This window comes from Manis pentadactyla, chromosome 2, assembly GCF_030020395.1.
Source record: "Manis pentadactyla isolate mManPen7 chromosome 2, mManPen7.hap1, whole genome shotgun sequence".
NCBI classification, from domain to species: domain Eukaryota; kingdom Metazoa; phylum Chordata; class Mammalia; order Pholidota; family Manidae; genus Manis; species Manis pentadactyla.
The window spans coordinates 108,826,397-108,852,142 of record NC_080020.1 but is presented as its reverse complement, the minus strand read 5'-3'; the positions used below and the strand labels follow the sequence as shown (position 1 = coordinate 108,852,142).

At 38.8% G+C, this 25,746-nt stretch overlaps 1 protein-coding gene across 1 annotated transcript in view; it reads right to left on the bottom strand.

Annotated features, from left to right (window-relative positions):
* The window catches only part of MROH2B (maestro heat like repeat family member 2B), a 67,840-nt gene that overhangs the window by 30,190 nt on the left and 11,904 nt on the right, over positions 1–25,746 (bottom strand). The window contains 23 exon segments of the mRNA XM_036910937.2: positions 2,290–2,369; positions 2,586–2,683; positions 2,686–2,701; positions 3,390–3,416; positions 4,996–5,136; positions 5,138–5,149; positions 5,695–5,799; positions 8,719–8,835; positions 11,951–12,058; positions 13,692–13,735; positions 14,298–14,327; positions 14,330–14,438; positions 15,065–15,105; positions 15,250–15,387; positions 15,390–15,402; positions 16,985–17,098; positions 17,819–17,858; positions 17,860–17,936; positions 19,530–19,582; positions 20,457–20,570; positions 22,240–22,309; positions 22,399–22,491; positions 22,859–22,999. Of these exon segments, the coding sequence (XP_036766832.2) occupies positions 2,290–2,369; positions 2,586–2,683; positions 2,686–2,701; positions 3,390–3,416; positions 4,996–5,136; positions 5,138–5,149; positions 5,695–5,799; positions 8,719–8,835; positions 11,951–12,058; positions 13,692–13,735; positions 14,298–14,327; positions 14,330–14,438; positions 15,065–15,105; positions 15,250–15,387; positions 15,390–15,402; positions 16,985–17,098; positions 17,819–17,858; positions 17,860–17,936; positions 19,530–19,582; positions 20,457–20,570; positions 22,240–22,309; positions 22,399–22,491; positions 22,859–22,999 (1,781 nt within the window).

The following is a 25,746-nucleotide window of genomic DNA, read 5'->3' as shown; positions in this document are numbered from 1 at the left end:
TACATCAAAAAGAATAAAATACTTAGATATAAAGTTAACCAAGGAAACAAAAGACTTTTACACTAAAAACCACAAAATCTTGTGAAAGAAATTAAAGAAGACACAAATAAATAGAAAGACATCCTATGTTCACAAATTTGAGGACTTATTATTAAGATGTCCCTACTACACAAAGTAATCTACATAATTAATGCAATCCCTATCAACATCCCAATAGCATTTTAAAAAAAAGAAATAGAACAGGCCATCGTAAAATTCATAAGGACTCTCAAGGAACTACAAATAACTGAAATAACCTTGGAAAAGGACAAAGTTGGAGATCCCACACTTCTTGGTTTCAAAACTTATTATAAAACCACAGGAATCAAAAGAGTGTGGTCCTTGGCATAAAGAGACAAACATAGACTAATGGAATGGAATAGAGAGCCCAGATATAAACTCTGGCATATATGGTCAGATTATTTTCAATGAGGGTTCTGAGACCATTCAGTTGGATAAAGGACAATCTTTTCAACAACTGGTGTTGGGAAAACTAGTTCTCCACATGCAAAAGAAAGAAGTTGGACTCTACAAAAATAAACTCAAAATGGATCAAACCCCTAAAGGTAAAAGCTAAAACTATTAAACTTGTAGAAGAAAACATAGGGGAAAACCTTCATGACACTAGATTTGGCAATGATTTCTTGTATACAACACTAAAAGCACAGATAGAAAAAGTACAAATAGACAAATGAGACTAACAAAGAAATAAAAAAGCTTCTGTACATTAAAGAACACAACTAATAGAGAAAAAATACAACCCATGGAATGAAAGAAAATATTTGCTCATCATACATCTGATAAGAGATTAATAACCAGAATATATAAAGAACACCTCAATAACAAATAAGAATATAACTCAACAACAACAAAAACCAAAGAACCAACAAAAAATGGGCAAAGGAATTGAATAGACATTTCTACAAAGAAGATGCACAAATAGCCAGTAAGCATATGAAATGATGCTCAAAGTGGCTAATTATTAGGGAAATGCAACTCAAAACGAGATACCACTTTGTATGCATTACAATGGCTACTATAAAAAAAAAACCTAGAAAATAACAAGTGTAGGCAAAGATATGGGAAAAATTAGAACCTTTGTGTACTGTTCGTGGGCATGTAAAATGGTGCTGCTGCTATGGAAAACAACATGGTTGTTCCTCAAAGAAGTGAAAATAGAATTACCATATGATGCAGAAATCCTACTTTTGGGTATATACACAAGAGAAAGGGTCTAGAAGTAGGGTGTGGAAGAGATATTTGTCACCCATGTTCATAGCAGCATTATTCTCAATAGTCAAAATGTGAAAAACCCAAGTGCCCACTGGATGAATGGATTAACGAAATATGGTGTTTATATAAAATGAAATATTATTCAGTATTAAAAAGGCATGAAATTTTGGCACATGTTACAACATGGATGGACCTTCAAGACCTTATTCTAACTGAAATAAGCAAGACACAAAAAGACAAATACTGTATGATTCCATTTACATGACATACCTAAAGTATAAAATTCATAGAGACAAAAAGTAGAATGGTGCTTGTCAGGCCTGGTGGGAGAAGGGAACAGAGAGTTTTTGTTTAATGGGCATAGAACTTCAGTTTTGCAAGACAAAATGAATTTTGAACATTGGTTATACAACAATGTGATTATACTTAATAGTAGTGAACTATACACTTAAAAATGGCTAAGATGATAAATTTTGTTATGTTTGTTTTACACAATTAAAAATTAAAAAATGATGTTTGTGAAAAATTGGTAATACTGTGGGAGGGAATATGTAAGGTGTAGCAAGAAAAAGCAGAATGAAAAATCACATGCAGAGTAGGGTGTGAAATCTGTAATTGAAATGGAGAACTAGACTGGAAGACTGAAATGGAAAAAGGCCTGAAGGGAATATACCAAAATGTTGGAAATAGGCAGAGGAAATAGAGGTGATTTTTATAATTTTAAAAAATGTTCTATAGTTTCCAAGTTTTAACAGTGGACTTTTATTTCTTTTGCTGCAGGGGGGAAATATTATTTTAAAAATTCACTAGAAATTATTTTCTTCTTCAGGTTTATTGCTACTAACCAACTAGAATATGACTAGGGCTTTCACAGATTTTTAATGAGAAGGTTTAAGTTTGTCTGCAGGTCAGGATCTAGGAAAGGAAATTTCCTTTTGCACAGAAATGTCCAGCTTTGTGTATCAAGTTGCTCTTTAGTCCGTGTCAGTGAGATGAGAACAACAAAAAATTCTCTACCTGAGGTATCTGATGGCAATTAAGGCTTTCCACCGAATGGGGCTAGCTAAGGAATCCAGGGGCTCGTCCCGGATGAAGTTCTGCAACATAAACAAGGAGGTGAACTAGTGCAGAAAGTGTGTGGGGAGTGTCCACATGTAGCTGCAACCTTATGAGACTGCTGGGGCCCTTGTTCTGAAATATGGCAGAGATCTGCCACTTGGGACTGGTACGTTTTATCAGTTTTAAAAAAGACAGCCCTGCACTCCTGGTACCAGACTTCTTGGGCCTTGCCAGTGTTCTCTCTGCACACTCACCAGCATGTAACCCAGCAGCACCTCCTCGGAGGAAAACGTGAACCTCTGATCCTCAGCGTCTTGTACAGCAATGCCGATCTCAGTGACACTTTTTGTGTCATTTGCAGATCCATGTCCTAAAGCAAAATGACTTATGGTGCAAGCCAAGGTCATAGGCCGCATACCTAGTTCTCTAAATGTTTGACCTAGGGTTTAAATATGCGCCCAGACAGGACAGAGAATCCCTGCTGCTTTTGCCCTCTCTCCTTAGCTCTAGGATCTGAGTTGCAGGAAAGTTGAAAAACAAAGGTCAGTCTCCATTCCCTCTACCTCATCACCATAGACTGGGGTTTCTCCGCAGCAGTGACTTTCAAACGTTTTTGACCGTAAACCTCAGTAGGAAAGAGTTTACATTTCTACCCAGTACTTCCAAGTGCTGTATACATATATGTCTATAACTGAAATAAAGGTTTTATGATTTATTTTTGCTATATGCAATATATTCTTCTATTTCTCTTTTATTTCATTACAAAAAACCTCCCGGCTGTGATCTACTGGCCTATAAAATTGGTTCCATGGTCACTGGTTAGTCATAATGCACAGTTCTAAAAACACTACTCTAGTTTATATCCTTCAAAACCACTTGGAGGCAAATGCAGCTCCTTGTTCTGTTCTAGCTTAGGCTCAGGGATCCTGGCTTCAGATTGGATTAGTTAGTTATATATGGGGGTCCTTTTTTCTGGAATCAAATCAAGAGGACATCTACACTTACTGCATTTCCAGGGAGCATGATTTGTATTCAAATATACCAACTGTGTTGCATACCTTGTTCATCACAGACATGCGCAGAACCTGCAAAATCAAAGGCAAATGTAGATACAGGAGCAGCAGTTAGAGAGTTTCAACACCCCAACAAAAAGAACCACCCATCAGCCTGAAGGACAACCGGGAAGCAGGTCTTGTCTTGCCAAGATTCCTATTTTTAACTGTATCATTGCTGGGGGTTTTTTGAATGTTGTGTGCCTCACATCATTTTTCCCATAATCCCTGTGGTTTTTCTTTTCTATCTTGTACACGTGTTGTATTATAGCAGAATTGACTATATCTTGAAAATGTACCATCTTTAAAACAATTTTATCTCCCTTTCTCTTTTATTTTTATCATAATTTTCCTTAATGATGGGAAAAAATTAATATAACATAGAACATCTTTTTAAATTGTGTTTTCAGTTCTCATACTGCTTATCAAATTTTGGTGTGTCATATCACCTTTTGAGGAGCATGTTAAAAATACAGGTTGAGTGGTCCAACCCTGAAGTCTGTAATTCATTAGGGATCTCCACTTTTTAACAAGCTCTCCAGGTAACTCTCATGCCACTGAGGTGAGAGGATCTCTGCCCTACACCTTCCCACTAGTAGATCCTTACATCTGTGATATCATGAGCTCCCTATGATTCCATACAAATACACACATGAATAAATGTCAAGACGACAGATTTATCAGACAGCTGGTTTGTGGAGGGCACAGAAGAGGAGATAAAGGAGCATGAGGTACAACACCTAATATCAAAGTGCTAACAATCTAATAGGAGAAGCAATGTGCATATGGTCAGCGAAAGCTCCTGAAACCTGGCTATGGTTAAGAATCATTTTAAAAATACAGATGTCAGACTGTACCCCAGACCTATGGAACCAGCCTCCCTGGAAAATAGCCTGGAGAAGATCTATTTTAAACTTAATCCATCCCTAGGTGATTTTTAGGTGCCTAACCTGGTACTCATCAGCAAAATGGTTGAATGGACTATATATGTAAAGCATTTTACTAAAGATACAAAAAGTTCTATGGGGGACAGAAATGACTGGGTGAATTTCAACTCGGTTTGGTGGCTCCCAGGCTGGAACATTCTTGGCATGTGTGAGGAGCATCAAGGATGGTCAGGGTGGCTGGGGTGACTATCAAGGTGGAAAACTGTACAACTTGATGTGGATTGAGTTGATTGATGAATGATGTATTTTATTCACTTAAAAATACATATATGACACCCACTATTTGTGAGGCAGTGTTTTAGGTAGTTTATCAAATAGAATTAGAGACTATTACAGGGAAGTAATAAGCCAGCTGCCCCAAAGTAGTACAGGAGTAATTATTTTAAGTTCAAATGAGGATGAGACCACTTTGGGTACAATTGATCTGAGAAGGCGTCATGGAAGCGGCAGGACATTAACTGCCCAAGGCCTTAGAAAAGAAACAAATTACCTAACCCTGTTTCATAATAAATCTTTCTGTTCCCACATTCTTATCTTCTGAACTTAACCATACCCTATCTTCCCTTTGGCCTGTATCCTTCCATCACAGATTCCCAAGAGCTGAGCCCCTCCAAGGTCTGGGAATACCTGCCTGGAAATCGAGGCTGCCATGGGCTGGCCATTACCTGAGAGCTCCGGCCTTAAAGAGACAGGACTTGGAATACAATGTCTTGATCAAGCCTGGCAAGGAGTTGGCTCTTGGGAGCATGGAGGGCCACGGCTCTGTAGATTACTATGATGTCAGTTTTAGTCAGGCTCTTTTTTCCCAGAAAAAATACCCTTAAGACCCAGAAAGAAAGAAGTGAAAAATATGACTGAAGGAGTTTCCTTTCCTCTCATGCCTTTTCCTAATCCTGTGACCACGACAGGGGTTAAGAAATGGGACTGGGATGATTAGAATTAGTTTAGAACTGATACTCCTGTTTGTTGAAATTTAAACCCCCAGGACCTGACAGATCTCTACCAGGCTTTAACAGAGGTACCTGTGAGAAGGCTTGTGTTAACTTTTGCTTTTGAAACCCTCTCCCTCAGGGGAAGCAGAGTGTACACAAGACCTGGGCAGCTTGTAGGAGGGCAAACCTAGGCACACCCGGAGCTCCTTGGGACCTGCCAGGTCAGCATTAGCGGTAGAGGAGGGGGTGGGCTTGTTATATAGCTGGTGATCCTACAGGGCCTGGGCCAGGACAGTTCTGTCCTGGAATCAAGACCTAGCTGGGGACAGGAATAAGTATGATATGGAGAAGCATATTCACTGGAGAAATCAGTGCCATATGCCCTGGTAGTGACCAAAGATAGGCTTTGGAGGAGAAGATTGTTTTCTTTACCCTACATTGATTCATGAAAAACTTTTCCTTATCTTGGAATGTTTTAAGAACTTTTAAAACAGTATCCAAGTGGTTCTCAGCCCAGTATCCTAAAATATACGTTCCCTAAAATCAGAGAAGAAAAGAGATTTTAGTTTCATCATTTACTTAGCCAACAAATATTTATTAAGCACTTATTATGTGTCACACACTTTTTTAGGTGCTGGGGATACAATAGTGAACAGAACACATCAAACACCCCATCCTTGTGGAGGATAACCAAGGGAAGTGACATTAAATAAATACATAAATTCAATAAATGTGTAAATATATGACATTTCAATGGTGGTAAGTGTTACTGAGATAAGAAAAACAAAAGCGAATAGCTGTTGCAGGTTGGGGGGAGTTTAAATAGGGTGGCCAGATGACGCGGTCCGGCCACGCCGAGTCGAGCAGGTCCTGAAGTGGGGAAGGGGGGCGAAGAAAACAAAGAAAGACAGAAAGAACTGGGAGGGCTGATGCTCCTGCGCGTCACCAGCAAAGCTTTATTAGAGTCCAGAGTATTTATACAGCAAAGCAGCACACTATCCCAGGAAATAGCATTATCCAATAGACAATCAAGTACAGTATTGACGTCAGCAGTAGCCGTGCAAAGGTAGGCACAGCAGGGCTCCTTCAGTTGCTCATGGAATGCATAAACAGGATGTTATTTGTTCTCCATTCCCGCCACATCAGCAAGTGGGGGAAAGGGCATAGCCGGCTCCCCACAGCCAGAGAAGACCTCTTTAACAGGGTGACATTCAGCAGAGCCCTCCAATAAGTGAGCGAGTGAGCCATGGGACTATTGGGGAAGGAGAGTTCCAAACAGAGAAGAAGCAAGTGCAAAGGCCCTGAGGTCCACTGCAGAGGGCAGAGTGAGCGATTATGGACAGCAGTGCAAGATGAGGTCAGAGTAGAGGTAGGAGATGGTTTGAGTAGGGCCTTTAATCTTAGATTGCTGGGAAGCCAGTGGAGGTTTTTAGAGCCTAAGCAGACTGACATTTTTAAGGGATCACTCTGCTACCAAAACTTTATTATATTGTAAATGGATAAATATTTGGAAGTTGGTAGCTTTTATTCTATACTCTAAGGTATTGCTCCCCCTTGCCCACATTCTTACCTCCCCATCTCTCTTGCCCCAGGCTGGTTTCACCAAAGTATATTCATGGCAATTCATTCATTAATCCTGTTATATTTCATCTGCCTATATAACCTTGCTATTGCCTCCATGGGAACCCAAGGACCAGACCATTGTCACCAATGACTCAACTAGCACTGTGCCTAGTCCTAGTCCTAGATACTGGGCTGCACACTCTCCACTACCAGAAGATGCTTGGAAGGATTCTTTAAAGGCTTGTGGCCTGACATCTCTGTGTTCCTTGGCCATAGCCTAGCATATAAACCTCTCTGTGTCTTTTAGCCATTGTGTGCTCTTGTAAGGCTCTGTTTCTCCTCTCTCAACCCATCTTCCTAACTTCTTGTTTCCTTTCTCAACTTTTCCACACTGTGATTTGTGCCCATTGTCCTATCTGATCTATGCCCATTGTTCTTCTGTCACTTAAGTCAGGCAAAACACAAGCCCTGGATAAATCTGACTGGTCAATTTATCCATCACCTATCCCTACACCTGGTCTGCCGGATGCTGCTGGAAAAAAAAAATGATACACAGAGACAATTGGTGGCAGTAGAAGATGATTTCGACCCTAACTGGACCCTCAAATCTGCGCAAATGGGTCCTACTGCTTTCCCTTGGTCCCATTTCTCTTTCTGGCTTCTCACAGTTGTGATCTCAATTTTACATCTCCTCCTCCTGTGGGCTTGCTCACTTGATGTCTCCACAAACAAGACCTTTGAGGTGTTCTGCTTTCCCTATTTCACTCTGGAGGAACGTGTGGGACACAGGGAGGGTGTTGTTGAGCCAAGATACAGATGCAGCCAGTGTGACCCCAGAATCCGAGCTCAGGTGTTGTGTGAGTGAGGCACACTTAGGAGATGGAAAGCCAATGGGTTCAATGAGATTAAGAAAGTTATGTAGCATCTTCCTCATCTAGACGTCATCTAAGAAGCAGCTCAAGTGTGGGACACACTCAAGAGCTTGAAGTGAAGTTCAGTAAAAAAGAAATTTAGGAAGCTTAAATGGTTGTCACAAAGTTTCTCTTTGAAAGTTTGTGAACCCCTCAGACCTTGAATGAGAGCTATATTATATGCTTATATCTAAAATAAACTTACTTTATTTCCTCAATTATGACAGAATTAAAATGGCTGCTAGGTTGGGGAAAATGGTTTTGGAAATAATACCAAGAGCAATTAGTGATAAGTGAATATCTGACAAGGAAAAAATAAATAATAGCAATACAAAAGCAGTTTCAAAACTTTAGTAAGTCTAGTGGTTACTGGTCATTCAATAGGGGAGAAAGAACACTAAACTTCTCAGAATCTCTGAGGAAAGTATATAATGAAACACAGTACAATAATTTATTTTATATTGCGTGGTCTCTATTAGCCTGGGGAGTTTTGTGGGCTGAGCTTTTTAAAAAATATGCATCCTCTCCTTCCTCCACGTTCACATACACTCTCTAGACTAGGTAGGCTAGGTTAGGGAACAGGTAAAAGTGCTTTGCAAAGCTCTTCAGGTTACACTTTAATTTTCTCTAGGTTGAAAATCATATGGCATAATAAGGTACTTGCAGCTTATACATTCAATTATTTTTATGTTTATGATCATACTTGTAAGTTATAAAACCAAGGTCAAATATATTAATATTACTCTTTTAAGTATGAATGATTGAAATTCACTTTTCAATATTTCCACAAACCTGGCTAAATAATGAAGCATTGATATTTAAACAGGAAAGCATCATTTTTCTGAAAAATTCTGTTAGACCATTCTATATGTATTCATGGATATTTCTAGATAAGCAAGACATTATCATGAGACCGATCAGATGTTTTCTGAATAGAATTAATTATTATCATTATGAGGAAATTGACAGAAAAGGGTCCCACCTGTCGTTGATCCTGCAGTTGGCTGGGAGCATTCAGAAATTCCTTAATCTGTGAGCTTACAAAGTTTATATCTGGGCAGGATGCTAAGGTGGTTCCCAAGGTTTTCCAAAGAAATTTCTGGAAAACAAAAGGCAAGCAACAGAATGTTAAAGGTTGGAAAGCAAGACTGATGAAAAGTGGAAAGAGTTAAAATAGTCATCTGAAGGAAATAAATTGGGGTGGCTTAAAGATTGCTTAGTAACTGTGCATTTATTTACTTTTTTATTTATTTCTTCTTGAAAGTGTTTCCTTCCCCCAGGCTCTGGCCTCCACCTCTTTTTCTTCTGCACTCTATGCTTTGTGCTCTAGCTTTGTAGTACCTTTCACTGTCTGTTATAGTTTTCAATTTTCTTGTTTGTCTCTATTCTCAGAATTTCATTTCTTTGTCTTTTCATTAAGTCCAGTGATTAGAGGATCTTATCGATTAAAGTGTGCAGTCCCTCTTGGCTAATAAGTACTCAAAAATGTTTGTTGAATAAACACATTTAATGTTAATAGGGTTATTTGAGGATGATGTCATCAAATATTCTCAACCTCCAAAGGATATTAACTTACTTTATAGTTTAGGAGACATAACTACAATATAGTTTTGAAAATAGTACTTCATAAGCCCTACTATTTCCTCTTTCTCAAGAGCAGGGTGGGTTGTCCACAAGTACTGTCAAAATGGTGTCAAGGGTAAAGGTGAAAAGTCATACAGGAACTTTTACATACACATTGTGTCTGTACTTAGGATTTCTCAGTAACTAAGTCTCCCAGTGGAGGAACACTGGTGAGAGAGCATGTGGCGAATCATTCTGTGATTCATATCCCTTCAAACTGGTGAGAATGTTGGATTCATGATGCTTCGCTATCCTAAACACTTCGGTCATGTCAGGATGCAGACAAGGCAAGGAAGCAGGTGTGGCTTCCTATTCTCTTTCTATAGAAGCCATGCAAAATTTAGGACGACAGCTGGGAGAGTGGGGCAGCCCAGGCGTGGCTTGTGTTTGAACACCACAGCCTATGCTTGGATCTAAGTATGTATATGTGTACGTGTGTATATACATGTGTATCTGTGCATATAGATAGGCATTTCTCTATTCTTGTAGAGATAAGATACAAGGAATAAATTCACAGGAGCAGGTGCTTGACATATGGCTAGAAAAATTAGGTCATTAAGTCTTAATTTGTTTTCTAAGATTCAAATCATTTACAGCTGAATAATATCAGATTGGCATGTCTTTATTCAGACTGTCCATCTTGTCACATCCAAGAGAGAAGGCTGGCCAGCTGGAGGATAAGATGGCACAGCAGGTGGAGCGGCTACCAGAGTGACCACAGTCTTGATCAGAGTGAGGATCTGACCAGGTAGCATCCACTGTTCACTTGGCTTTCCCGGAAAAAGGCCCCCATGATAATTCAATTATAATAAGAAAAACTGCGCACAACACAGAATTTAATATTAATTAGGGCCCAAGCTGCCAGGGTCTATATAACTCCATCTTGGGAGAAGGACAGAAAAGAGTCCTGTGCTGCAGAAAAAATTGATGTCAGGAAAGGGAAAATATGACTTGTGTGTAAAGGGGTTGCCTCAGTGCCTCCCAGCACCATTGGCCTATTGTTTCTCTGCTGAATTTGGTCAGAGTTCGTGTATAGCGCGTTCCTGCTTTGGGACTTGGTGAGGAGTCCCAGGTATCAGGAACTCAGAACTGGGAAATAATGTGGTCAATTGCAAAAATAGCCCCAACCTTTCTGTACCACCTCTACCCTTGCCTCTAGGCTGGCTTTAGGACTTGCTTTGGCTAACAGGATGTGGCAGGAGTAAGAGTGTGTCTGTCCTGAGCCTAGAACTTGAGAAACTTTGCAACTTTTTAGCCCCAGCCATGAGAACAGCCTGGGGCTAGCCTGCTGGAGGATGAGAGACCACAGGGAACAGAAACAAGTCATCCCCGTTAAGATCATCCAGAGTGGCCAGTTCCCAGTGTTTGCCAGGGAGATGAGTTGAGGTCTGACGACTGCCCAGCTGAGCCCAGGCCAAGTTGTCAACCTGCAAAATTGTAAGCTAAAAAGGTGGCTATCATTTTAAGCCACTAAGTGTAGTTTGTTATACAGCTAAACCTAACTAGTCTAAATCTAAAACACTCTTATTTTCCTGGTGTTAAGAATAACAGTTGAGAGCCATCTAGGCAGCTCATTGCTTGAATTGCTCTGTTTACTCGTACCATTATTCTGGACTAATCTCATGAGTCGGGGAGAGGTTGGATGAGGGTATTACATGAGATGTACAAGGCTAGTTCGTGCATGAGGACATGAGACATTGCTCACTAAATCTTCCTGATGGGTGTGAGGATCAGTACTCTGTACTACATTAGAGAATCAGTCAGTGAGAGGGATTCTGAATATTACAGAGGAGAGTTCAAAGTGAATAACAAATAATTTGTGGGAAGAGACACTTACTACTGGAATTGATGACTTAGAAAATATTTCTTTAGGAAAAAATTTAGGAATGATATAATCATAATGATAAACTTGATCTGTCTTTTATTGAGCACATGCCTGTGCCAGGCACTTAGTATATTTATACACTTTATCTCATTGAAACTTTGTAACCTTACAACCCTCAGAGGTGGGCAAAATTTCCATTTTATTGGTTAGTATACAGAGAGGTTAAGTAATTTACCTAAAGTTATGCAAGTAGAAAATAGCAGAACTGGATTTGAACCTCATTTGGAATGGATAGCTACAATGTGGAGGTTAGGTCAAAACCATTTAGAGACAAGAGCGATGAAAGAACTGGCCTTTCAACACTCTTTTAGCTCTAAGTTTTTGTGAAATTGAAAGCATATTGTTTCTTGCAGCCAGCTTCACAAAACTGGCCCAATGGACACTGAGACATAGCTGGTTCTAAACTAGTGCTATGGCATGGATGGCAGCTTGCCTTCCAGTATCCATGTCTCTTCCTCCTCTAGAACGGAGCCTCTGAGCTTTAGCCAGGCACATAGTTGACTGCAAGGCACTATACCTCTCCGCGGGCCTTGCAGACAGGGGCAGGCCTACGAGTAACTTGTGGGCAGATGTGAGGCGAAGAGGAGGTAGCATTTTTCTAACGATTTCTCCTTCTCTTTGGTTGCAGTAGAGGCAAGTTGGAACTTGAGCAGCCCTTTTAGGTCATAAAGTAGAAGCTAAGGTCCCTTAGTTGAAAAAAACCAACCTTTTCAACGGAGGTGTTGCTGTAGCTGCCCATTTGCTGATTGAAATCTCGACTCAGTTGAATGGTCCAGGCTATGTCGTTGATTTTCCATAAAGACTCTTTGAGCAACTGTTGTAGGAAGCGGAAGTTAGGTATGAATGTAACTGTTTAATGTGTTTTCTTGGTACTTTTTTTGTTACCTTATTTTTTTAAGTATATATATATATATGTATATTAATACATTATATTAAATGGGAGTATACCTTTTCCCATAAAAAATGGAACTTTTCCTCTTAGTTTATTCTAAAAGCCATATTTTGTTAAGTTCTGAATTCCTATTAAGAGTAAGTTACACAGAACACGGAAGTTAACTCCATGTAAGTGCTTTCCTTTTTCCTCTTAAATAAAAATTTCTGGAAGACTTAAAATAGAAACTAATTTATTCTGAAACTTAAATTGAATTTAACATCTTTCAGGTTTTGAATAGATTTGGAAAAACTCCATTTGTCAATGTTAGTTTATTTTATTATATGGTAGAAGAAAGGAACATTTTTGGAAGAAAGAATTAAATGTCTAGAAGAGCCAGTTAGATGTACAGACACGTTTTGCCAACTTCAATTCTAGTAACTAAGTATTCCCAGCTTCACCAATTATTCTAAGCCAGGGCCCCAATCAGTCATCTGAACCCATGTCCTTCTTCACTGAACAATACACAATAAGGTGTTTTTGTCTTTTTGGAGGACAAAATCTGTTGTAATTTCTAAACTCTGTTATTTCTACTATATTTCTGTGTTTTAAGCTTAGAAAAAGACAATGTCAAAGTCAGTGAAAAGATTTACATGCATTTTATTAATAGGAACTCACTCAGTGAGTAGGACCTTTGAAGGGAAGAAATTAAACAGCCTTGGAAGTTTAAGAAAAGGGGCACATGCCAACAGTTTTGGAAGAAGGCTAGAAGTATACTCAAGATTGGAAGAGGGAAAGAAACCATTCTCAAGGCTTTTCTTTGGAGAAAGAAACCTTCTAGTAAGCATAGTTGCTATGAAATAGTAGCAGGCGAAAATAAGGCAGGAATTTTGAGGAGGGGGAGAAAAAAGAAGCATGAATATAGGTGGGGAGGTGGATCCTAGAATTAAGGACCAGGAGAGCAGAACCATCACTTTCAAATCTCATATGGATGAAAGTAACTTGTGGGGATCTTTAAAACATCTCGGTTCTCAGGTACCACCTCCAGATATTCTGATTCCGGAGAGAGTGGTGCTGGTAGAGGTGCTATGGACAAGAGAAAGAAATTCTTTTCTGGAAAAGGGGTACAATGTGGCCCTTGGGTTTTTAGAAATTAGGAAAAGGACAGTGAGAAGCAGAAAAAGGAGGAAATGGAGTTGTACTTAGGAGCAGAGTAGTGGAAATTATGTCAATCTGTGTTATATGAACAGCAAAAGAATGCAATCACAAGGAGAGGTTAAAAACCTGAAAATTAGAGAAAATTTAAGGTAGACACAAAGGAAAATATTAGTAAGTGAAATCTTTAAAACTGTCTTAAAACTCTTAATCAAACTGAAGACTAAAGACTATGGTTCAAATTATGGTGATATAAGGAGTGTAATTCTTAAACTTGATCACTTCTAACACCCCAGTCCTTTTCCTAGGAAAAGCAAAATTTGCTTCTATGCTTTGGAATCCTGTTCTTCTTAGTTAAATGGATAATTTTAATTGATTTAATCACCCCATCATCTACAATTAGTCTAGAGGCTGCCCTTACCTGAAGCAGCATGGTTTCCCGTAGCACGATATTAGCATTCATTCCTAGAAAGAGAAATCGATGCAATAATTGCAAAAAAAAATCAAGACTCAATTTCTCCCTTGCTAGGTCCCCGGGGGATGCTACAGTTCCACTTCAAGCTTTCTCTCCACAAGGGGTGGTTATTTCAGATGAAATTGACTATGTTCTCAACTTTAAAATGCCAGTCAGGTGGACAGGGGGTCTTTCATCCATGATAAAAATCCAGGCTTTTTGCTAACCTCAACAGTAAGTACTGAAATGACCGTATTTCAATATTCTAACATAAACACTAAGAACTTTTTAGAATATCAAGAGATTTTCTCTGAATACAAGAAAAAGAAAAGAGCAAAAAAAAAAAGTTCCTGTTAAGGATTTTACCCACCAGGTCCTCTCATAGTACAAGTATTTGGCAGAGGAATGGAATGTAAGGAGTCAGGGAAAAAAATATAGCTTTCTACTTTGCACATCAAGATCATTGTTTTTATTGCCTAAAATGAACTACAGTGGCTTGAGACAGACAAAAGGTGTTGTGTTTCTTCATGTTCTTGCCTTCTTGGGTAAAGACCTGCCCCCACTCCCTCGTACCTTCCAGAGGCTGCAGGAGCTCGGGTAAGGGGTTTGCCATAGGTCTACCAGTTTGGGGTGAATTATCTCAGGCAATGTCTTCAAAAGTCCTATTGCACTAGCCCCATGTAATTTCCCTACACTGGCGAGCATAGATATTACCTGAAGGATGAAAGAGAAAATGTTAATCAGGGTTATTAAAAAAGCCCACTTACCTTTCCCTTTTTACCGTTATCCTGGATTCCCTTGATTTCTGCATTAGATTTTTTTCCCCAGCAAATCATCACAGTCTATTCTGAGTCATTCTAGAGCAAATCTAATACTTAGATAATCCTTCTCCCCAGTTTTCTTCTGAAGATAAAGGTGAAAAAAATGTATGGAAACCACCAGCCAAAAATAAATGGAAGGAAACAACACTTAAATATATATTTTCATTAAATAAGGGCATGTGGAAATAGCACTTGAGTAAATCATAAATGTGGGGCCAAAAGGAGATAGGCAAATCTAAACAATAGATGTGGTATTCTTTGAATGGTACTTATGGATCAAATTCATGGGTCACTATGCTTACTTTAAAATCATAGAGCTTAACAAGCATTTCAGGATGAGCAGATAATCTTGGCAATAATAAATCTTCCTGAGTATCATTAGTAGAGCAGGACATTTATTATGCCACTTTAGTGTTTCTTTTGGTTTGGAGTATCTATGTAATTTTCATTAGCATTTGGAACTAAGTTATGTATATTGGCTTAAATGTATCCTACATTGGTTTTTTGTAACTCACTCACCAGAAGTCTGGCCAGTAGCTGTTGCGGTGAAGGAAGTTTCACTAGAAAAAGAAAGTGATTTTTATTATTGTAGTGGGGGATAGAAAAATTCAGATTGGGGTTAGGTATATGATCAAAGCACTGTAGCCTTTCTGGAAATGAGTCTCATAAGAGAATTGATTTCCTTTGTTTTTGAATGCACAGACCAGCTCCTGTAGAGATAACAAGTGCTGTAGACTCCTTGGCATTCTTCTTCCTCTCTTCTGCCATAATCAGAATTCTGATAATATTAAACAGGTAGTTCAGAGTTCCTGTATATTCCACAGGTACCACAAAAGTCAGAATCTTGGCCATAACACCTATGGAAAAAACAGGGCAAGCTGCAAGGGCTGCTTATTCTTTTCCAACAACACTTATATTGCTCTTTGATTAAGAAAATTTTCCCTCACCTGTTATTATTTTGCTTTTTAGGCCAAATCAAAAGGAAATCACTAAATAAAATCTCTGCATGGCACATGGATTTTCAGGTGTTGGTTGTGGAGTGTTGATTGGTGTTTTGCATGGAGTTGTTGCTGGAATTTGGGGCAGGAGAATTCTTCAGTGTGAGTAAGTGTTCTGGGTACTTCCGGAAGCCTAGCATCCATGGGCTCTCCTAACCAAGAGCCAGTAAGCCCCTTGTCAGTGTGACAACCAAAAATGCCCCACATATTTCCCCAGACTCCAGGACTGCAATGGGTCTGTCCCAGGGGAGAATGACTGCGAATGGGCACCAATGGCTGCTGTTACTGTCTGCACTTCAGGTGCTCATCTACTTGCTCTGCAGCCTGAACACCTAATTTCTTTACTCGGTATGGTTCATACTCCCTGGACAATGCCCTTGTCCTAATGGAAACCTAGGTGTCAACACGACTCTTCTCTTTGTCTTGCCATCTATATTGACTCACCAAGCCCAATCCTTTTCTCATTGTAAGGGCTGTCCTGCCTTATCCCTGTTGCCTTTCCTGCCACTGTGACCCTGCTCCAGCTCTTCTGAGTCACACACAGTCTCTTTGTTCATAGTGTAGCCCTATGTCAATCCATGTATTTCATGAAACTAAATTCATTTACTAAAATGAATTTAAAATCATTTTGAATCTTTAGCCCTTTCTTAAAATATTAAATAGCTCATTAAGCACAAGGTAGGAATTTGGCATTTCAGGCCTTTTAGGGTCTGGCCCTAGACTACTTTTTCATCATTTACAGCTAGATCAGAATTACCCAGACTTCTGTATCTATTGGAAATGTTGGAATTATTTACATGCAGATTCATGGGCTCCATGCCCAGATATGTTGGTTCAGCAGATCTGGCATGTGGCCTGGAAATCTGCATTGTAAATAAATATCCCAGATAATTCAAGAGCCACACCTTAAAATACCATCCTAGACGAAGCCTCTGATGCACTTGACGTGGCCTATTGATTGGCTCCTGGCTGAAACCTGTATTTTCTGGCCACTAAATCCTTTCCCAAGTTGTTTTGCTGAAGGAAAATACATATTCCAAGACCCCTCTCCTTGAAGTTCAAATTATATGAGGCCTGAGAATGTGTGCCCTTAACACCTTCCAACATGAATGGGGAAAGTTTACATTGACTGTGTTAGAACCACCACTCCCTTCTTAACCATATGTCTAGGTGTGTTGAGGAAGAAGAGAAATAATACATTAAGGTGCTTATAACTGTCATTTGCTATCTAGATATAAGACATTATATAACTCAATAATTCAACACCTGTTTTTGAGGAACTACCATGTGCTGGGCACTGAGCATCACAATACTCTTCCTCTAATCAGAGCATCAAAAAGCTGGTAATACATGAAGTACAAATCCCTGTTTTTTCTTCTAAATGGGCAGAACTTTAGAAAGGTGATCCAAGTAACTGTGAATGTGACAAAAGATCCCTTACCTGAGGCATTCCAATGACCAGTGGGTCCAGGGTTTTTAAGACCTCGAGGCTTGTTTCTCGGACAGATATCTCTCCCTTTTCATCCTCCTGGGAGTTAGGTTTCACTGGTTTCTCCTATAAGAAAGATAAAATGGGGGACTCATTAAGAATCCCTCCTATTGTTCCTTTCTGGCCTTATTTGGACGTGTCCTCAACCTCTGAGGTGGAGGACCCAGTCACACAGTGTAGGGGCTCGTGGAATCTGGTGATCTTGGTCTCTAGTATCTACGTCCTGTTTTAAAGTGCTCCTTGGAGCAATGGTTAGAATGAACACCCTGGCTAAAGCAGAAAAACAAGAATTGTGAGGATTCAAGAACTGCAAATATTCCTTCTCGCCCTCAGGTAAAAATTTTCAAAGACGCTGCTTCCTAGTGGAGTGGACTTAATTTCACAAACTTGCTGAGATCACTGACATCCAACACACATGCTTTAGTGCCTTGTCATCCAAAGGGAGCCAACCCTGGTGCAGCACGTATGCGTGCCTTTTCCTTTCTCTAAAGTAATTTGCTTCCTCTTTCCCTCTCCAAACCACCCCCAGTCCTTGATGACAGGTTGTTTCCTCCTCAGGGAAAACAGTGATTTCACCTACTTGGGTTTATTATAAGTTATAATGGTATCAGTGAGAAGTTCTTCGGAACACCAGAGGCTGAAAAACTTATCAGTAAAAGTAATATGACAGAAATATAACTTGTAAATCAGTTACTGAATTGAGCCCCATCCATTCTCTTTAAAACCCAGTTGAGTCAGCTGTGCTGTTACAGTGCGGTCGGTATTCACCCTGCGCATGCTTCCTACCAGGTTGCTGTTGGCCATGGCGAACTGGGAGAAGACGTATCAGTGGCCATCCTTCCTGCGCTTCAGTGCAGCATTTTCCGCACATGGTTTGGATGAGAAGGAGGGTGGAATTCCTTACCTAAAATCAGAACATTGCATTTGAAACATTTTACTATGTTGGGCCAAATGGAAATTTAGCTTCTCCTATTCTTTAGCCTTCATGGATTATTTAAGTGGGAACATTTTCAAAAAGGTATATAAATTGAATGATGATGGTATGAGATGGAGCAGGAAGTAGTCTATAGCTTATAATTTAAAGGTCACCAGAAAGTCTCTCTTCAGCCAAAATCTTTCTCTCTAGCTCCCAAGACCTATCCTCTATTACTATACATTATGAAATGTTAGTAACGTTGGGCTTAAACAGTGCTTGTTTTTAAAATCCTTAATGAAAGATAGCACATAGAACTACAGATCTGTAATCCTTTATCTGCAATTTCAAAACCTAAACAACTCTGGAAACTGGAATTTTGTTTCTTAAATTTGGTACTGACTCATCTGGTGGCAAGACCCAAATTGAATTCTTTTAAAATTATTGGTAGTTTTTATTTATTCTATGTAGTGTGAATATGCATATATTGTCTTGTAGGAATATTAATGGATTCGATTGTAGCTTCTGTCAAATACTGTCAAATTTTCTAAAATTGGGAAGGTAATGAATTTTGAAATATATCTGGCTCCAGGGATTGATTAGAATAAGGGATTATGAACCTGTATTACAATTTTTTAATAATTTGGCTTTAATTTGTTTATTGGATTGCTTCCCTGGAGGGAGAAAGCTCAGATCTAATTCTTTCATAAATGAGTCTTTTAAAAGAAGGTGGGAATAAAACAGTAATTTTGAACAGGGAGGCAGGGCCACATGGTAGCAATCAGTAATTAGCGAAAAGGCACCCAGTAGTCTGCCTAAGTGATGAAAATAAGTTATACCTTCTCTCTGTTTTTGCCTGGGAAGCTGGCCTTCCTTAAAGCTTCTGTCCTCTTTTATTCTACGGTAAACTCTTCCAGCAAGTTTCTGATTGGGTGGCCAGTTAGGATCAGGTTTTTACTTATAATCACTCCATTGTTATTTATTGCTTAGCTTTTGTTATTTTAAATATAATCACTGGAAACCAAAGCCTCTTAGGAGAATTTTCTCCTCTTCATTGGCTCCTGTGGAAGGCTTTGATCCAAACAAAATATGGTTTGACTACAAAAAATACAACAATTGCTAATTTTAAATTTTGTTCCGGTGTAAGTTCTATATCTTTTCTAACATGGAATCATATACTCAGGCAATACTGAGCAAACTACTTTGTACAAGACTTGGTCTAGGAGCTCCCTGGTTGGAAAATGAGATGTTTATGCTAAAAAAAAAGGTTTAGAGGTTATTATTTTTTGGAGAAAGATATGTTATCTTCATGATTAACAACTTTTAAAACTATTTGAAAAGCTTAATGCAATGATGCTCTGGGCAAAAATCTTTTTCTACTGAGAAGCCCTTGAAGGGGTACTTTAGAACTTTACCTTGATACCTTTTATCTTTTGGGGAAAAATGAAGTTCTTTTAAAAATGGAATTGATCACTGAGCTCTTTATAAAGCAATCTCACAAGTAGATCCTTAAAGAGTTAAAACCATTTTATTAATTCCTTAAACTACTGTCAACCAATTTCAAGTCCCCATTAATTCTCTTACTTTTGCACTGAGGTCACCCATGATGACTTTGACAGAGGGAGAAATTGAGAGGCCTGATTCAATAGGAGCATGGTATGTTCCAGGACTGACAAAAACCCATTAGAGTTATTGTACATAATGGTAAGATTTCCTTTCCTAAACATTTTGTGTTATTCAACTCTTTCCTACCCTCTTCTTTTGTAACTCTTTAAAGATGTCAATTGCTTTCTTTTCTCCCTATTATATTTGGTTTTGTCTTGTTTAAAATGTTAAGTTCCAAAGTGAATTCAATACATCATGCCCAATGGATCAGCTTTAAGTTTTTCAAGACTGCTTCATATTTCTTGCCAGTTCATTCTTCAGTAAATCCCAGTGCTAACTGAATTTAAAAGATACAAACATGAATTCTCAGATTTTACTCACTCCAAGATAGTAATTTTATCTAGAATCCAATATATTATTTTCTTTGCACCAATAAAGAAAAACTACAGTGGCTGATTATGATTAAAGATGCCATCAATTATAAGATGCATTCCAGTATCAAGAAAACTTGTGCTTCCTAGAATTAATGAGCTATGATAATTCATTAATTCTGGTCTTTTCTATTTGTACTAATCTTTAGAATATTGCACATTCCTCCCACCCACCAGCCTGTTTATTGGGCCACTTAACCAACTTACTAGATCTTCTAAATTCTCAATTCAATTTCTATATATTATACTCATTCTTCTCAACTAGGTGCATCCATAAATACCATGAAAGAAGACAGATAACTGAAAAGGCCAATTTAAAAGTAGTAGATTGTAGATGACTGAGAAGACAAAACTTCTCTTAAATGTGATGTTCTATAAACATCCCGAAGACATAAGATTAGGTTAGACAATGCATAGGCTTCAGTTTGCTTTTTGCTACAAAATAAACCACCCTGGCCTCATCCTTATTGCTTACCCTCAACACTGATGGCCAATCTTAGCAAAGTCAAGATTCCCACTTGAAAGGCTTCATTATTATTTCTAATTTGTCCATCAAAAAATTCCATCAGGTCTGAAGGGTTAGAATGGGCTGCAGGTTAAGAAATACTGGGGTCATAAGAATTCATTTTCAACTTAGGCAAAATACTCGTGAATTCCATGAAGATTGTCAAAATCTCTCTTTGATCTTCTAAATTCTAAATTCTAAATTGGTAATTAATTTTATGATGTCCATGCTTCTTTACTATCACAGAATTAACTAAGCACTTTGGTCCCTAAGACAGCTTTCTATACTGCTCATACTTGTGCATGTGACTTGGAAATTAGGTTATTTGCCAATGGAATCGAGTACAGATGAAATCATTAGGGTGGGCCCTAATGCAAGATGACTTGTAAGAAAAGGAGAGGAGCCGCAAGGTCACAGGGAGAGCATCTTGTGGACCTGAAGGCAGAGCTGCAGTGATGCTTCACCAGTTGTGGAGCTAAATAGCTGCACAGGAGAGGCAGGGAGCAGGGAAAAGTGAGGAAAGGCCTGGCTGGGGTAGAGCAGTTTGGGTTTGAATTTGTCTGACATAAAGTGAAACAGTTAATGAGGCCGAGGCATAGAGCCCAAGAGAGACTGGAAACAGAGGGATCAGTTAGGAGAGAACTAAAACATAATAGACAGATACGTAATGAAGTAGTAGAAATGACATATTTTGGGGAGGGTGGGGATGTGGGAGGTATAGGATTACTCTTGTCCTTCATCCTCAGTGACTGTGTTAGAACAGAGTTTTGTATATCGGCCCTGAGACTTTAGTGCCTCCTCTACAATCTGTGCCAAGTACTCTAATGAGGTGATAGGTGGGATTGTGATGTGAGAGCAAGAAGAGAAGGCAAAGAATGGAGAAGGAAGGGAGAAAGACAAAAACATATACTAAGAGATGACCAGGGAGAAAGAAGTATGATTTTGAGTTTGACATAGTTTCAAATAATCTCAAATACCAAGAAAAAAAGCATTTTCTTTCTTTAGCATTAACAACTCACTCTGGTTTGCCTAGAAATAAACCTGTACACATATGGTCATTTAACTTTTGACACAGTGGTCAAGAATGTGCAATGAAGGAAGAGTAGTCTCTTAAATAAATGGTGCTGGGAAAACTGGACAGACACATGCACAAGAGTGAAACTGGATCCCTACCTTACACTATATACAAACATCAAATCAGAACAGATTAAAGACTTGAAAGTACAACCTGAAACTGTAAACTTCTAGGAGAAAAAACATGGTAGTAAGCTCCTGGACACAGGTCTTGGAAATGATTATTATGGATTTGATGCAAAATCAGAAGCAGCAAAGAAAAAAAAATAAACAAGTGGGACTACATCAAACTAAAAAAGCTTCTGCACAGGAAAGGACACCATCAACAAAATGAAAAGACAACATGTGGAATGGGAAAAAAAAATTTTCCAACCATATATTTGGTAAGGGGTTACTACCCAAAACATGCCTGGGATTTTTCTGATTTTAGAACTGGAAGTTCTAACTCCCTGGAAGTTCTTTAGTTCTGGGAAAACCAGGATGATTGGTCACTACCTATTACACTCCTCTTGGGAGCAGGTGGGATAGGGACAGGCACAGTATACTGTTGAGTTGAAGAAATGTTTTTTGTATGTATGTGTGTAAATAACTAACATGACAGTTTGCACACCCTTCATCATTATCACCATCATCACTTGGAGACAATTTTATTAAAAATCTCCTGGATGATGGGTCCTACCTAGAATGAGGAAACACCTTGAAGCTTCAATCACATTTTCCTTTACAGGAGGCTCTGGAACACTGCACACCTGCATGAGAAGGAACAAATCAGGCAATAGATGTTAAAAACAGAAAACCAGTGAAATGAGAGGCAGATTTGACAGTATGGCTTTCTTACCTGGTGGAATAAATTGATAAAGATGGCCTTTCTCAAGCCCTTTGGAAGGTCAATATCATAAAGAACTACTGCAGTCAGTATTTGTTTTAGACTCTAGGATGGAAATTCTCAAAGGTTAGTTGTAGGCTGCCCATGGAGTAGCCACACAGGATGTGGAAGGATGTGTTCTATGAGGAGAACATACCCATAACCTCTCTTGCAGTTACCAGTGTTCTTTAGTGATTCTGACCCATCTGCCTTGTTCAGAGCCTCAACAACTAGCACAGAATGTTCTTAATCCCTTTCTGGAATTTCCTTCATCCCGTTATGCCAACCTCTTCTCTACCTCAGATTCCCCGGAGGTATTTAAGTTCAGCTGCCCAAACAGCTAGTATGTTCCTTAGGCCCTCCTGAGACTTAATATCCACCAGGATGGTTGCCAGTCACCTCAGAATCAGTTCCTTTGTGGGGTGGCTCTTACCTGAGTGACATGGAAATCAATCTCTTTGTCTTTGTACTGGTTCAGGAGCCAGGGTAACTGGCCCAGGGCATATTCACAGAGGTCTTCCCTGTGTAGCAGCAGGCTCACGGTGGGGCCATGGGCCTTAATGATGGCCAAAGTCTGCAAAGGCAGCACAAAATGCCATTCTAATACTTCACTGCACTTTTTGTATACTTCCCAGAATACCAGGGGCTTCAGATACCGCCCCCATTTTCCTCACTGCTTTCAACCAAAAAATGTTTAAGAATCTTTTAAAAATGTTTAGGTTTAGATCATTGTATGAGGCAAAGTTATATTTATATTTGTATTTACGTTTATGCAATTGTGCCCCTTATGCAAGAGGGATTCATTCCAAGATCCCCAGGGGACACCTGAGAACATGGATAGCACCCAACCCTATACATCCTTTGTTTTTCCCCATGTGTGCATTTCTATGACAACATTTAATTTATAAATTAGGCACAGTAAGAGATTAACAACAGTAACTAATGATAAAATGAACAATTAAAATACTGTACTGTATTAAAACTTAAGTGAATGTGGTCTCTCGCTCAGAGTAGCTCATCGAACTGTACTCAACCTTCATGTGGCGGAGATGATAAAACGCCCACATGATGAGATGAAGTGAGGTGGATGACCCAGGCACTGTGACCCTGCACTGGCTACTACTGACCTGACAGTGTAGTTGACTGTGGGTCACTGAAACTGTGGAAAGCGAAACCTTGGGTAAGGGGGAGGGGGGAGCTACTGTATCTATATATACATCTCTCTATATATTGATACTCAGTTCAATATTTACTTCTCTTACTTCTAAAACCTCTCTTTAATGGTCACTTTCTTCCAATATATTAATAAATTTTTAATTTTCCTGATAATAAAAAAAATCCTTTGATTCCATATCACTATCACCCCGCTATTACCCCCATCGAGTTCTGTTTCTCTTTCTCTTTCCTTTCTTTCAGAGCAAAGTTTTTTGAAGGAGTGGTTTATATTTGCTATCTCTACTTCCTATCTCCTATTTGCCCCTCCATCCACTATAATCTGGCTTCCACTCACATAAACAATGAGTAAATACAAAACATAAATAATATGTATTGATTTAAAAAATTTAGAAATCACAAAAATATTGATGAAGAAAACAGTACTCATAGTACAATTAGTCACTGTTTGATGTAGTTTCAAAATGCTTTTTATTTATTTGACTTATTCTTTCCTATCTTAAAAGTGCATTTTAATTTCTTTAAAGTTGACACCATTCTTTAATACATAGCTCTGTATTCTGCTTTTTCTACCTAATAATAAATGATGAATTGTTTTTTCTATCAGCTAAATTTTGCTCTGTAGCAAACCACCCCAAAACTCAGTGGCTCATAATAACAACCATTTATTTCACTCCCGACTGTGGGTCAGCTGGGTGATTCTTCTACATTTTCATGCCATGGATACTTTTCAAGTCTTCTCTTGCTTGAGCACTATCACAGTGGGCTCTGTAAATCTTTGTTTCTTGAAAGTTACTTCTTGGTTTTAAAGATCACATTCTCCTTACTTAAAACCTTTCAAAGATTTCTTATTAAAAAAAAACCAAAATAGTCCAAACTCCTGTGTAGCGTTCAAGGCTCTTCATTACGTGGCCACGACCATCTTACTTGTTTCATTTATTTCCACCTTTTTATGTCCTTTTTCTCCTTTTCACTTTGCCTTCTCCCACTGGACTCACTCAAGTGTGAGTGTTATCCAACCTATGCTCCAGTGGGTTTTATTCCCTTTTTAGGGGATGCTTCTTTCCTGGAGTGAATGACTTTGTGGGCTGCAAGCTCATTTCCAATGTCACGGCCTTTCCCGCACTCACCCTGGCAGCTAAGTGCTTCTCTCTCTGTGCTTTGTTACTACTTTGTGTACCTTCTCGTCATTGGCCAGACTCTTTCTGTGGGAAGCTAGGAAAGTAGTCAGCAAATTTGTGCTGAATTTTGTTTTTCAGATGTCTTGAAGAAAAGACTTCTACAAGGTATTTAAAAAGTTCCATGTTTGCTAATGATTTGACTACCCAAGCATGTTTAAAAGTAAATGTTTTAAGAGCTTAAAGTATAGATAGAAAGTAAACTAGAGAAGGTCACTCAGTATTGATTCTTTTGTAATATAAGCAATAAAGAGACCTAAATAGGGTATGATTTAGCTTATGTTTAAACAACTGTAGCAATTAAGCAAAACAAGCATGGAATTATAATGTGAATGCACTTTGTAATCTGTTCTCTGTAAGGCATTACAATTTTTTGAAATAGTCAAGCACGTTTTTTAGATTAATTTTATTTCATTGTGATATTCATAGCACAAGAAATTTCTGTGGACTCTTGGTCTTTCTAGTTAGTGACTCAGGGCCTAAATGGGTTGTGATATATAAGATATGAAATTGCTAACATTTTATATATTTTACTCATTTTAAGTAATTTGTTGTTTTCTCCACACACTGGAATGTCAGTTCTACATGAGTGGGGGTTTTGGTCTGTTTAATCCCTCCTGTATCCCCAGCTATGTATTTATTGGCCCATTCATATTACCTCTAAATTCCTTCTCATAGCACGTGCGTGTGTATGTGTGTATCTCACACTGGCCATATTAAGCAACATGACAGAAGGGATGTCTTGTCCATTGGTATCCAACACAACAAGCACAATTGTCTGTTTATTTGCTGATTAACTGAATGGATAGAGAGATGAATAAATGGCTAGGAAGTTTTATACCTGTTATTTAGCGGCAGTCAGGCAAAAGTTGCTTTAGGATCAGAGGGCACTAGGTAATTTTATGACACAGAGACAGATAATTGCCTTATTCATAGGCATAATGATTTCTGATTTTATTTCCTTTTCCTC